Source organism: Brachyhypopomus gauderio, chromosome 21 (assembly GCF_052324685.1).
Source record: "Brachyhypopomus gauderio isolate BG-103 chromosome 21, BGAUD_0.2, whole genome shotgun sequence".
Taxonomy (NCBI): Eukaryota; Metazoa; Chordata; class Actinopteri; order Gymnotiformes; family Hypopomidae; genus Brachyhypopomus; species Brachyhypopomus gauderio.
In genome coordinates this window covers 9748420-9763272 of record NC_135231.1, presented here as the reverse complement: position 1 = coordinate 9763272, position 14853 = coordinate 9748420, and the positions used below count along the sequence as shown (strand labels likewise).

General features: G+C 47.6%; 1 protein-coding gene across 1 annotated transcript; it reads right to left on the bottom strand.

Annotated features, from left to right (window-relative positions):
• Window positions 1-1922: 1922 nt before the first annotated feature.
• nr1d4a (nuclear receptor subfamily 1, group D, member 4a) lies at window positions 1923-13702 on the bottom strand. The gene is made up of 8 exons (XM_076983939.1): window positions 13006-13702; window positions 7982-8284; window positions 7704-7792; window positions 7468-7612; window positions 4280-4833; window positions 3886-4071; window positions 3539-3749; window positions 1923-3388 (listed from the first exon to the last, which is right to left on the bottom strand). The coding sequence occupies exons 1-8, from the start codon at window positions 13019-13021 to the stop codon at window positions 3192-3194; spliced, it is 1701 nt and encodes a 566-aa protein (XP_076840054.1). The 5' UTR covers window positions 13022-13702; the 3' UTR covers window positions 1923-3191.
• Between the last annotated feature and the right edge of the window lie 1151 nt (window positions 13703-14853).

Below are 14853 nucleotides of genomic sequence, written 5' to 3'. Positions count from 1 at the left end.
AATACCCTTAAACCGATATCCTGCCCAAGAGTGTGCTGAAACCAGACTGAGATACGACAAAGCTATGGTAAGCCACTGTGGCATCAGTCTCAGTTAACATTTTTTTTATGTTTAAATAGAGCAGCTACAAAAATGAAAATAACTTACAATATATTACCATGTTATCATTAGCATTCACAATTACATGAGAACCCGTCTGCTAGATTGGGGACTGGGTTTCTATGATACAGGTAAATTATGTTAATTTTATATATATATATAAGCTTAAAATAAAAAATTTAAATGCTTTTTTTCAAGTAGCCCAATTATTTCTATTAGCCAAAAAAGTGCATAATAGAATCTGTTTTTCATTACTATTTAGGTAAATTATTCAGCAGACCCAGCAGTTCTTTACACACAAACAGAATGTCTGCTGGTCCAAGACGACTATTTAAAATTGCATTATAATTACAGTCGGCTTTCTTCCTCCTAATGAATAGTTCAGTGAGCCTGATCTGTCTGGCCCAGTTTGGAGCTCACATCTGACTGAAATGTAATGACCAGTGTCCTTGTGCTCTGTCAAAGCCTGCTTGTTTGATACTTCTTGTTTGAAGGGGCCATTATTTCAAGCTTACAGCCAGTGGGGTTCTGCTCAAAGCCGTGCAAAATGTGCCGCTCACAGATAGCACAAGCTGCCCCAGGAGCGTTCTAGCTAGGGCTGCTTGTGCTTGTGAGGCCTTTGTGTTTTAGCATTTTATGTTGTATAAAGAAAGAAAGAAAGAAATATTAAATACCGATTCATTAGAGTCACTCAACATGCTGCAGTTTTGTTCTTTGCCCACTATTAAGCATGTGAAAAAAGGCTTTCAATGGTAGAATATAAAATGTGAGGTTAAGGATTCCAGGTTTAAACCATTCCAGGCTTGTAGTATCCAAAGTACAACTGACTTGAAATAACCTGGGGAAACTGCAGTATAACTGCGCCAGATGATAGAAACATCCTCTAGCTATGTACAGCACTGCAGTGTACTAACAACTCCCAGTGGACTACCATAACTCACGTAACTCAGTGTACCAGTATAGCTCCCAGTGTACCAGTATAACTCCCAATGTACTAATGTAACTCCCAGTGTACTAACATAACTCCCAGTATACTAACAACTCCCAGTGTACAAACGTAATTCCCAGTGTATTAACAAATTCCAGTGGACTAACATAACTCACGTAACTCAGAGTGTACCAGTATAACTCCCAGTGTACTAACATAACTCCTAGTGGACTAACGTAACTCAGAGTACTAAGGTAACTCCCAGTATACTAACGTAACTCAGAGTACTAACATAACTCCCAATGTACTAACATAATCCCCAGTGTACTAACGTAACTCAGGGTGCTAATGTAACTAAGGTAAAGGGACATCTTACCCGGTAATTACCCATCCCCAAACATCTGCAGCACATCGCATGTGCAGTACGGCCAGAATCACTGAGCCCATCGGATCTCCATTTGGCATTTGATCTGTTCTAGGACCTTTATGAAGAAACGCCGTCCAGCTACAACCAAGACGTGTTCTTACTGATCCACACAGCAGCCGTGTGTGAGTCTTTCAAAACTCTCACTTCACTTTTGTAAAAAAAACTTTATTTATTTTTTCTCATGTGACTTTCTTTTCATATTTTAAAAATCTTTTGGTTCAGTCTAAAATTACAGCCAGTGACGTCACTCCCGAGCCCCGCGGTCATGAGCTCTTGTTCGTGTGGCGCTCTCGTTCACCCAGTTCCTTCATGCTCCTCGTCCCCAGGGGAGCCAGAGAGGCGGAACAGCGGGGGGCGTTTCAGCTCTGATGCAGCTCCACCAACGTGGGCGTAGCACCAATAATCTATCAGAGTGTCAAAGTGATTGGAATAACATTGGGTGGAGGGTTAAAGGAAGAAAACATCATATAGATAATATCATATTTATATTGTTTATGTTGAATAGTTTTACAAAATATACATTAACATGATCATATAATGTTATTTTAGCAACCATTAAGAATCTCAGTCCTAAATAATCTATGATTGGTCAGTCCAATCATCTTGATAAAACCTCTAAATCTCAGTAAAGGCTGTGAGAGGACTCTGCTGGTGTCAGCGTAATCTGATATTTCAGATTACTTCAGCAAACCCACAGGGCATCCTTCTCCTTAAACGCACGTTTGTTCAGAAACCGTTTGGCCCGCAGAGCCTCACCTCTGACAGAACTCACTAGAAACTCTGACGTTTGTCACTTTTGACTCTCATTTCCGGTCTATTGCACTGAATCCTTATAGCTCACAATAATCTGTACAATATTTGCAGCAAGAAAATAAAGTGAAAAATAAGGGATTTAAAACTCATAAACAAACTTTTTGCTATGGTGGCTGCTGGTTTTATCTCTCAAGGTTGTGTTTACACTGCCATGGTGAACACGCAATAAATGTACTGGATGCAACATCAGAAAACGATGAACAGATATAACACCGGTGTTACATTATCCTGAAGTGAATTACATTAGTCCCATCCTTTTGTTTCAAACTCATCATAGAGCTAAAGCGATAGCTTGCGTGCTTGTGTTCATTCATACAGTTCAAACTGTGCAATTTAATGTTACGGTATCGCTAACACATAAGATACATACATGCTAAATAACTGGAGTTTTATATGACATGTGCGAAATCACTGTAATATATATGTTATACATCTATCTTTTACATGGACGTTTCTTTCCTCTTGTAGGCTGGTATGTACATTCACGAGCACTCTCGGCGTCTCATGGTCCCTGTTTTGCTCTCGAGTCAGTTACAGGCTGACGGAGTGTACCGGAGACAATGGAGACAAGAGGAATGGTCCAATCAGGACGCCACCTCGCTCTTTTGGTCTTGAGAAAGTTCCTTGGCGAGATAGTACTAGTACTATCTTTAAGCTGGATAATGACAATATGAATGGAAAAGCCTTGTGTGCTGAGGGTCCCCAGGACAGTGTGTGAAGGAACACAACCTATAAAATGGTGGTTTGTCTTGTCTCAGACTGGTTGTGGCAGCTGCCTTAACACCGTGACCCCTTCCTGTCCGACACGCAAGATGATTCGAATGTTCCCAAAGGACTTCACGAGTCTTCCCCTGGACCATGGAAACCCTGCTCTGATTGGCCAGTCCGGGCTGGTCGTGGCTTGTGGGTCCAGGCTGGGCCCATTCAGGGATCGACGCGGTAGGCCAGTAGCTTGTCTGAGTGCAGGCTGTTGAGGGTACGTAGGTCTGGCAGACGGAGCAGCAGTTTGGGGAACAGCGTGCTGTCGTCCGGGCGACGGCGAGTCACCAAGGTACGCAGCGCCCGCGTCAGACCCTCCTGTAGCTGCTCCACCGCCATCACGTCAGAGATGCCCGTCCGATCTACGGGAGCACAGAACACGGTCAGACATCACAATCAGGCTTCAGAACTTCTAGAGCTGACGAGGAGTTTTAAAACGGTCCCTATAAGGCTGCAACACCCGTTCTTGTTGAACCCACGCCCCCTAAATGCCGTTTGCGATCATCGCCTACCTGCAGACACCAGCACCACCGCCATGAAGAGGGCCATCTCGTCAGACTCCAGGTCCAGACCCGCCAGCTTCTCGCAGAAGTCGAAGGTTGCGTGGAGCAACGAACCCATTCCCAGCGCCCGCAGCGTCCCCAGCGGGTATGTCTGCCCGTTCAGGAACGTCACCGTCCTGTCCGTCGCGTTGAACAGCGAGCAGAACCTCACCATCAGCACCTGGCCCGAACGCAGAGGCGAGAACCGCCATTAGCGAAACGCCGCAGAAAAAAACGCTCACGGGCAGAACAGGACCGGGGGGGGGGGGGGGGGGGGCGAGGTCACCGCGGCCAACGAGGAGACAGGCGTGGCGTACCTGGAAGGTGCCCGCTTTAAGCAGCATGATCTGGTCGTGCTGGCACAGGTCCTGGAAACCCGGGATGCCCTTGGCGAACTCCACCACCTCACGCACCGCAGGGGTGAAGCACTGAGAGAAAGATTCCCACACCTGCTGGCTGGAGACGCCCGGGGCGGAGACGGGGCAGGCGTTGAGGGGACACGCCTGGAGAGGACGGGGAGGACACGGAGAGAAAATGCTGTGTGAGATATGAGGAGTCTGGAAGCTTCTGTGCTAAATCATGAGCGTAAGCAATGGAGCAGTACGGGGATAATTAACAAGGCTTTAACTTCTTGCATAATCGACACTGTCGTGTCGTGATTTTTGCTTATTGCAGTGCTGAAAAGGACATTTATAATTTCCAGACTCTCACCAGCACTTTGGAGCCTGCACACATCTTCCATGCGCATGAACCCTGGGCCTGCCTCTCCCCTGCCAGGGGGCTGCTGTCGTAGCTGTCCTGGCTGGGCCGCGGGGGCGGGCTGACCACGGACCGGCAGCGGTTTCGATTGGACAGAGGAGCGTAGCTGTAGCCGCTGTTGTCCACCACAGGCAGCGGGCATCGGTTGTCATTGTGAGCAGGTAGCGCATAGCCCACATGGACCCCAGAGTGGTACGTAGCAGGTGGGCTGGCACGGCCCACGTTGATATCCGGAGCAGCGGCACTCTGAAAGGAGGTTGGCATGCCGCCACCCGCCCCCGTCTTGGTCAGGTGGTCCGGGCCCACAGGGAAGATGTCCTGGTAGGCCCTGGCCATGGAGCCGACGGCGTCTTTGGGCCGCCCGTCTGGGGGGCTGTCCGGGGGCTCGCAGGGGGGCGAGGAGGCCATGCGCACGCTGGCTGTCTCGTTCAGGCTGTTCATGTAACTCTGCATCTCGTCCAGAAGTCTCTGCTTCTCACGTTTGGGGATACGGCCGAAACGTACAGCTAAGAGAGACACGGAGAAGTGGACGTGAGTGTGGGCGACGTGACACGTGAGACGTGACACTAGCACACTAATAAACTAGTACACGTGACACTAGCACACTAATAAACTAGTACACGTGACACTAGCACACTAATACATTAACACTAGTACATGTGACACTAGCACACTAATACACTAGTACACGTGACACTAGCACACTAATAAACTAGTACATGTGACACTAGCACACTAATAAACTAGTACACGTGACACTAGCACACTAATACATTAACACTAGTACATGTGACACTAGCACACTAATAAACTAGTACACGTGACACTATCACACTAATACATTAACACTAGTACATGTGACACTAGCACATTAATACACTAATACTAATACATGTGACACTAGCACACTAATACACTAATACTAATACATGTGACACTAGCACACTAATACACTAATACTAATACACACTCTGAGTGGGCGTCAGTGTGCCCTAGGAGATGTGACACTAATACTGGCTCTCTGAGTGCCAGTGTACTAGATACAGATTAAGTCTACTCTTGGGGAGTTTGTCTGGGACCTGGCTTAATCTGTCATGAAAACTGGTTCTACTCAACATTTATATTAAAAAGACACAATTTGGAAATGAGACTATTAAAAGCAGAGTAATATTATCAATTGTTTTAAGAGAAATAGCAAAAATGCACAGTACATGAGATAAGATGTGTAAGAATTGGGTCATTGGGTCCTAATCATTCACCAGAATGATTCTCTCCTCTCCTCTCCTCTCCTCTCCTCTCTTCTCCTCTCCTCTACTCCTCTTTTCTCTCCTCCTCTCTAAAAATACCCATCAGCTGGTAAAGCTAAAAATAGCTCCGTATGCGGCACTCCTCTCTCTATCTCTCTCTCTCTCTCCCTCTCTCGCTCCCTCTCTCCTCCTCTTCCTCCTCTTTCTCCCTCTTCCCAGAAGAAAATAGGGCAGTGGGGCAGGTAGAGCGTGACAGCAATGTGATGGGGGGCAGAAAGACTGATGACCATTAAAAGCTGGTGAGCGCGTCTCTCACGGGGCCGAGGAGAGAGAGAAGGGGAGAACAAATATAGAAGAGGACAGTGGGACATTGTGGACAAGAGGACGGTGGGACATTGTGGACAAGAGGACGGTGGAGAGGATCATTGGACTGCAAAGACACCCGACAAAGTGGGGCTGATATAAGGATTCAGCTTCTGCTCTGGTCCGGCGAGAACACCGACCATGACTATGAACTAAGGCTGGATGAAGATGCTCTTCTAATCTTAGGAGCTAAACTGAAGACCATAGCAAAGACGATCAGGGTGACATATTCACAATATGAATATATACCACGTCCCCCAGCATAACGAAGAATCAGATGAAGCATTTCAGAAGTTTCATATGCACTTATGAACTGATCGTCTTAGTCATGCACCACTGAAGCAGAATACAGTTATGTGTGACTCTGTATCCAGGGCTGAGTCCTCTGTGGTGGCAGCGGAAGTGAAACCATGCCATCGTGTCAACGTGAACACCTGCCTTCATCAACAAGCCAAAATCACACAACTGCCTGAGCTAAAATCAGGGCGTCCACTTTAATGTGGCCGGGAGGCAGTTACGTTAGGTTTTCCTGTTTGTGCAATAGGTGCAGTATAAGAAAGGGGTTTTTAGGTTGTGGTAATGACACCGTTGGGGGGGGGGGGGGGGTCAGTAGGCATATGTGCCTCCGTGAGCGTTCACCAACCCTCCCCACAGGTGCCAAGTCATAACATCACACACCAGCCAAACGACCACTACTCCACACACTGACACAGATCCGAGTGCCCCATGGCATGCTGGGATCTGTGTTCTGCTGCAGAAGAAAAGAAGCGAAACCAAGCTCACTAAGTAGGTCACAATGTACAATCATAACTTGCACATCTTGCTTTATTTTCCCAGCCAGACTAATTATCCAGCCGATACATTATCTGATTTTCGAATACTTCTCTATATAGTTTTTTCTTTCGTTATTTATTTCCGGTGTTTCTGGCGTTAAATTACAGAAGCCAGGAATGGAGGACGTGCGTACGCGGTGGCGTGTCTCATTTTCACCGCCGCTTGCTTAATTGCTGCAGCAGTGGACGATTAATTGTGGAAGATATTATAAGGACAAATGCAAGGTAATCAAGCGGCCCGCGCCCCAGTTTCCCAAAATAATTCCTGTGTTTGCTGCGGTTTTCCAGTTGACAGATAGCTTTGGGTACTGTGTGACTCCAGGCCTCATAAATCACTGTCTGTGGAAGGAACGCGGGGGGGGGGGATCGCAGGGGAGATTAGGGAGTTTGCCGGAGGAGTGCGAAAGCAGCTCACACGGAGGGAGAGAGAAGCGAGAGGAAAAAGAGGAGGAGAAAGGACTGCAAAGGGCAGGAGAAAGACAAGAGCTAGCCTGCGCCTCAGCTAAAAGAAAACTTGCTCTCCCAAAAAAACTTCCTAGCGATGCAAAAACTAAATGGGGAATCTAGGTTGGGATGGGGGAGTTTTGTAGGCTGACTGTTCTGTGCCTTTCGGAAAGCCGTGCCGTGGTGCTGTGTGCTGATTGGTGGAGGTGGGGGGGCGTCGACGGCGGCGAGGCCCCGCCCAGCGGGCGCTCACCGTCCCGGGACATGCCCACGGCCAGGCACTTCTTGAAGCGGCAGTGCTGGCAACGGTTACGGTTCATCCGCATGATCAGACAGTTCTCGTTCTTCACGCACATCTTGTAGCTTATGTTCTGCTGGATGCTGCGACGGAAGAAACCCTGGTGAGAGAGAGGAGGGGCCAGAGTGAGGGGGGGGGCGTGGCAAAGGTCAAGGGGGCGGGGCTCCGGATGGGTCGTGCGCCCGGCTCACCTTGCAGCCCTCGCACGCGTGCACGCCGTAATGGAACCCCGACGCGATGTCTCCACACACCTTGCAAAGCAGCACCATGCCTCCGGTTTCTGTAGAAGAAGAGGGTGAGATGGACAGAGCGAAGGAGGGAGAGGGAGGGTGAGAGAAAGAAGGGAGAGAGGGAAAAAAGAGAGTTGAAGTGGGAGTGAGAATGAGAGAGATGTCAGAGAACCGTGCCATCTGTGGCACGTAAGCATTTGTTACCCATAATGCCACAGCAGCGGTGAAGCGGTGCTTACTGGTGAAGGTCCCCGTGAAGCTGCAGGGCCTCTTACTGGGTCTGGGCGGCGAGTAAGCGTGCCGGCTGGGGGCGGCCGCGGTACCGCTGTAGATCTCGGGGAACTGGAAGACCAGCTCGGGAGAGGGGAGGGTCGACCCACCACAGCGCTGCTGCCTGAGGGCCCCGATCTCCGTGAAGGTGACGTCCTCCGGGGACGAGGGCTGGGAGTGGGAGGAGGGCGACTGGGTCTGGTACCCGCTGGACGGGCTGCCCGGGCTCGGGCTGGCACTACCGCAGGAGCCAGCGTACAGTATAACGCCTCCTGGAAGACAACGAACAACAGTCGTTCATATACGCACACGAGTCCCACTATACTATCGTTCTGAATCTCTAAACTTATGAGCTGTGCTTCACACACGTTAACTTCATATTCATAACTTCAAATATGCTGATTGGACATGATTCAAGAATGTGAAATATTGGTAATTCACAGTACCTACATGTCTACCTAAATGATGTAGCTGTCTAGCTAACACAAAGCAAATACTTTCTGTGGCATATTTCTAAGCACGTATCAGGCACTCGGTTCACTTAACCTGGATTAGTTTGTAGTAGCAATATAAAATAGTACAATAGTGGAAAACCACAGTCATAGATCTCCATACACAGCACATTGATATTAGAGTGAGAAATGTAATCAATATAACATCAAGATGTTGTACTACATGTTAAATCGACGATGTTCTGGGAGAGATGACATTTGTAGAATAAAGTGACAAATGCGCATTTTCATGGGTTGGGCTCAAATCAAACTGACCCGGCTAGTCTGGTAAGATTTTTTGATGCACTTCTGGAGTGGTTAAGTTCAAAGCAGTGATGTAAGGTTGCACAACCTTGGCGAGGGGATGGGGGTTAAGGGCTGTGTTTTCAGCATCGTTGCCTCATGCCCTCTATAGGCATAATTGCTTGCTGGAACGAAATAAACGAGCTAAAAATAATATCAGTAGCACAGCAACAACAGTGTGAGATACACTACCAACCAAGTGGCGGCTAGTGCGATAACGAGCTATTTTATTCCGCTTAATCAATATTTGCTTTGCTTTTATATGCAAAACTACCGACACGCCGTCCTCACTTTCTCGCGCACACATCCGCTCGCGCCTCCGGTCATGCGTGGTGGGTGAGATGAGACATGAGTCTCACGTGTCTGCGAGGTCTGATGCCTCCTCCACGCTCCAATAATAGCCTGGCTGCTCTGGACGAGTGCCCAGCGGCGGAGCGCACGCCACCTGACCGGCGCCTCACATGGACCGCTAACACGGTCTCTACCTGTGCGAAACCCGCAGTCTCGTGCAGACGTGCACACCGAGTCCAGCGCTGCTGATTAATGCTGCATTCTGTGCGCGCGTGCAAGGACGCCGCCTTGGCGCACGGCGCGCGCTCCACTAATGCACCGCTAGTCAGACACGAAGGAGGGAGTCACGTTTCGTTACAATGTGCCGCATGGCTTTGGACTTTTGAATCAACACGAAACTGGTCGGGTAGGATGTAGAGATGCGGTTAACTCGAGAGCGCTTTGGTTGAGGGATCTGAGGTGATCTGGTTCAACGTACTTATGTTTTTCTACAATCGCATTTGTAGAAAATCGGTTTATGAATAAAAACCATAGTCGTACTATAGGTAATAACTGCATATTTAATTTGATCTAAATGTTACTGAGAAGAAGAAACCTTCGCATTTCAGAGTCCAGTTTTTTTGCTTTTAAATTATTCTTACAAGGTATAATGTTCTCGTTCACCCAGGTTCCACAAGTTCACATATCCAAAAATAAACCACACAACTACATTAAGTCTGCACAGTCCAGACCCCGAAGGGTCATATTACTTTAGGTTGCCCCTTACGTTTGCGGAAAATGTATCTTAGGCGTCCCAAAGGGCCCGTGACCAAGGGGCCCGTGACACAGAACCAAGGGGCTCGTGACACAGAACCAAGGGGCCCGTGACACAGATCCTCCACTGAGGTAAACACGCGCGCGCTTCTCCACCCGTCCGATCGCCGGGTTCTTCCACGTGCTACACATGTTTTTTGTTTGTTTACCAGCACGTGAGCGCTGGATTTATTATAGAAACTTCCGCCAGGCTTGACTTCACAGCCGGGTGACGGGGAGCACTACTGGGCCTAGCCATACCTCGGCTACAAGGGGATCATGTTGGATTAAACGTGTCATGGGGACAATCCCCCTTGTCCCTGAACATGGCCTCCGCGAGGCTGCGTCCGCTTTCACGGTGCGGTCCAAATTGAGGTCAGTGGAGACACGCCACGGTTAACGGAGAAAGCGGTCGGTCCCCGGCAGCAGTGTGTCCAAAAGATTTGCCTACCCATGCAACTTCTAATCTGCCAGCGAGGGGAGGCAGGCACAGAAACGTGAGCTAACACAATAACCTCCAACACACACACACACACACACACACACACACACACAAGGGGGCGAGTCATGCTGCCCACGCCCAGCTGCGGGGCTTTATTGAAACATGCCAGCAGTCAGAATCACTGAGACTGGACGCTTTAGGTGATGCGTGTCACAGATAAACGCCTCACTACTCAGTCAAAGCGAACGTTTCAGCGGCGATAGAAAAAAAGAATCGCTTTACCAAGTGAATAAAAATCACAACGCACCGTCTGAAGCATTTATAAGGGGCGCTGCATATATGGCAGTAAAGCATATTGTATATTTATGTCAAGGGCACACCGAGGTTTTCTAAGCAGCATAAACCTGCTTAATCTTGGAAAAGTGTAACCACAAACACAAACGCGACCTTCAGAACATGATATTTAGGGTTTTTTGCAAATGATAAACTGGATCTTGTGGGCACCATATGCTTATTTAATTTAGAGCTACACGTGCGTTTTATAGATTTAACACACTGTATGTATGTAATACGTTAGGACAGCTGTCATTTATGTAGTTACATGTTTATAGTCAAGATTCAGTGATACTGCTACGGTCCTATTTGCTTTCAAACGATACACAATTCTGCATGAGGCGGAAACACGTGACGAAGTGCTACATTTGCCTCTTGAAATCGCTGACCCACTGACCAACCTCCCCCCCCCCCCTTACGCCTCTGCAGCCCAAACACGAGAGCGCGTGCATACAGCGAAGCGGGCGGGGCCCGGGACTCACGCGCCGCACGCGGCTATTGCGAGCGCAGCCACGTGAGGAACGACCGGATACGCGAGGGTAGGAGATCTCGCGCTGTGCTACCACAGTACCGAGACGGTGCAGCAGGGCTTTGGACGAGGCTTCGCTTGTGTGCTGACGGATGGCAGAATGAGGAAGCCGGGCTCGCGCCCCTTCCTTCACGTCACAACCGTATTTCTAATATCAGAGTGGCTCGCGCGATATTTGTCTAAATTTGCATTGCCTGGAAGAGTTTACTAATCTAAACTAAAATATGTGGATTGGGTTTAAGTAAAGCTCCCGGTAACAGTGCAGTATGCAATAGGTTGTTGTACAGAACCGGCTAATAGCGGATGCATCTCTTACACGTGTAACTGCAGTGTCTCTTCCAAATGCTTCACTGATTCCAAGGTTGCAAGGCTTCCTACAATCTAGCATAACAACACTGGCGCGCTGCAATGATACAAAATATATGTGGATTTTAAAATGTCTTTCTATTCTGTTTTAGGATACGTAGTTTCAATATTGAAGAATACAAATGGAATTTTAGAAGGTCGTTTCCTTTGGCAGGGTTTCATATGTTACTGTAGTTCGTTTCTTTTAATTGCTCCATCTCTTTCTAAACGTCAACACGACAATAAACTCCTATTTGTGTGTCACGGCAGTTGAATTACCTTTGGTCAATATTTGTTAGTAGAGTGTAGTAGGATACGTTGTCCGTTTCAGCCCTCCCATTCAAAGATTCTTTAGGTTCTTTATCACCAAACACTCTTTATGGTCAGATAATGAGGCTTGCTATGTTTCCCTGGCACTTTTGTTGCACATGTTTCTGTCACCTGCCTTTGAACGTGACTTCAACCCTTGTGAATGAGTCAGTCCCGAGTTATCCGAGTTAAGTGAGAACCGGGCTCGGCGTAAACCGTTTGTGGTATCTGGATAAGCTTCGAGGTGAACGTACAGACCGATTGAGCTCAACTATGGAAGTTCCCACGGTGCTCAAGTAATATGACAGAGGCCGTATCCTGGCATGCCGGATAGATCTGGTGATTGACTAGATTAAGGAAGCTAACGTACATCTGAGTAAGAGTCTGTGTCTCCTGACTGCATCACGTTTCTGGAGGCGCCATCCCCACAAACACCTCGCTTTTGTAGTCTACCCAAGTACACTGGCCGTTGCAGAAGTAATTTATGTTGGTTGGTCTGCTTGGGTTGCAAGAGTAACTCAATAATCTGACAAAGCAGAAGAGTGAATAACTACACGTGAGTTTGTTTTCATGGCTGACAGCAGGAAGTTGATAGCGCGCGCGTATCCAAGTCATCCTCATTTAGACAGCGAGACGTCTCGAGACGTTCGCTCACAAACGTCGCTGCAGATCGCGTTTTACGCTTTTCGTTGCGATTGTCTCGTGCTGAATAAATGGTGTCGAGTACTAACTACAGTTGCAGTTTGCAGTCGCTACAAGCTGTATTCTGCACTCCAATATAAGTCGTGACACCTTAATAGTCACTACAGAGGCAATACACAATGTTTGGTTTTGTTTAGGTGTGCCACCTGTTTCAGAGCACTGTGAATTATGCGCAGATAAAATAAAAAATGCAGTTATGGGCTCTTGAAGATTGTGCCTACAAAACGTAGCGCAAAACTTGAAAAGACCAGACTGGAAAAAAGCTGCTTCACTCAAGAATCACAAATTGTATTTTACATAGACTCCAGCAAACAGCCAAAACCGAACATGACTTACACAAAAGCCACCAATTATTATTTTTTAAATTATTACTATTATTAGTAGTACATTCCGATAGATTAATGAATGGATGGACGTACTTTTTAACCCCAAGATAAAAAAAAATCTGTTACTTACCAGGACTGCTATCCATCCTTGATATACCTTGTTCGAGTTTTTGTAAATGGTTCTTCAAGTCAGCCGCGGTTTCTCAGTATGGGCGAAAATCGAGTCGAAACAGGTGAAAGAGTCATGAAACATCGATGCATAGAGGCGAGAAATGTGTATAGGGCACGAGGCAGTAGTGGCAGCCGCTCGGTTTAAGTACAGCCCACGCAGACCTGTCCAGCGCGCGCTCAGGTGCGCGGAGGGCTCTTTCATTCGGCGCTACCTGACGTTGTCAGGTCTCTGACTGCTTTAAAGTTGCTTTGCCGTTGTAATGTCTCGCGTTTGCAATATGAACGCTGTAGTTCTGAATTCAAAGTACACCTCGCTTTTGCGTGTGCGGAGCTGGACTGCCAAAGTCGACATCCGCACCTACTGACACACACACCCCTCCTCGAGCACGTCAATCACGTTTTCAGGCGACTGGGAAATGTGACTCGCTTTAAAGACCCATTAAAGTTCTGTTGTTCTCTTCTGACCGGGATTTATCTCACTCGCTGCGTCTCCTTCGACCTCCTTCGTTTTCTCTGCCTCCTTTATCGCAGCGTGCATTTTCATTGGAGGGTTATCTAGTACTGAGCTGGGTTAGACGTGCTTATTCGACCGTGGTGTGCGTCCGTGAAGCTACCCTGCATGTGAGTTGTGCATGTGCCGGGGAGATCGCTGGCCTACTGACACACATTTTATGCAAAACGGGGAGCGTGCGCTAAGGAGAGACGAGAGGCAGCGGAGCAAGCACGTGGACTGTGGGCGGAGCTCATCGTGACTGCCGCGCGGCGCTTAATTTTAAAAAGGCCTTTGCGAGTAATCCCAATTTAACCCATGTCGTGTCGTGACATGCGCGCTATAGCAATAGAGCTACATTAAATGTTAATTTTTCTACTTGAAATCTGCGAGAGTGAATGCGTCCATGAATTGCACACGTCTCACAGGGCTATAGCCTACAACCAAATGTGTCTAAAATATGTTTTTCCATAAATTTATTATTTGACTATCAAAAGAAAACTACACAAATTCTTGAGTACAGCATATTTAGTCACTAACAGTCATCCCAGCACACATAGAAATGCAGCTCCATTTCAGGCTGCAAATTCACATTGCAGTTCTACTTGTGACTTCAGGGAAACCTCTAAAGCACATTTAGAAGAGCCCGTTGAACAGACATAAGCAGAAACCACAGGGACAATCCTTTATGCGACATGCAGAGTAACAGCACCCTCTAGTGGTACCAAGACATCAAAGCGTTAGCAGGATAGAATTATAAACTCTATCCATCCCCATTCCAAATAGGTTGTTTAGGGAAATCTCTAGGTTATCTTTCACGTGGTAAGAATATACACATGGCTATGAAAAAAGTCTTATTTTATTTTTCTTAAAGCATGGAACATGTGTGTTCATACTGCAATTCAAATATATCCCACTAGAGGGCAATATAGCGCAAGAAATTGCTCTCTCGATCAAACGATCAACTTGTAGCGTACTACGTAGAAAAAGTTAAATTAAACAAGCACGAGGTAACGCGAGCATGCGGATTTAAGTGGTGGAAAATGCACTTGATTTGGCAGGAAAGCGGAATAAACACTTTGGTTCGTTTCCTTCTAGCTACCGTGGGGGCTGGCATGGGTAAAACGATACGCCAAGCTTGAAATAACGTGAACCGATCGGAAAGGGGCGCCTCACATACACCTTGTTTCTGTTGTGTTTTGGAAGTTGCCAGGGTTAATTGGGTGTGTTGGGCTGCGACCGAACCTACGGGCGACGCATGCGCAGAGCAGCGTGGCATGGCAGGGCATGCGGATAATTACAGAGTGCGCGCGGTGT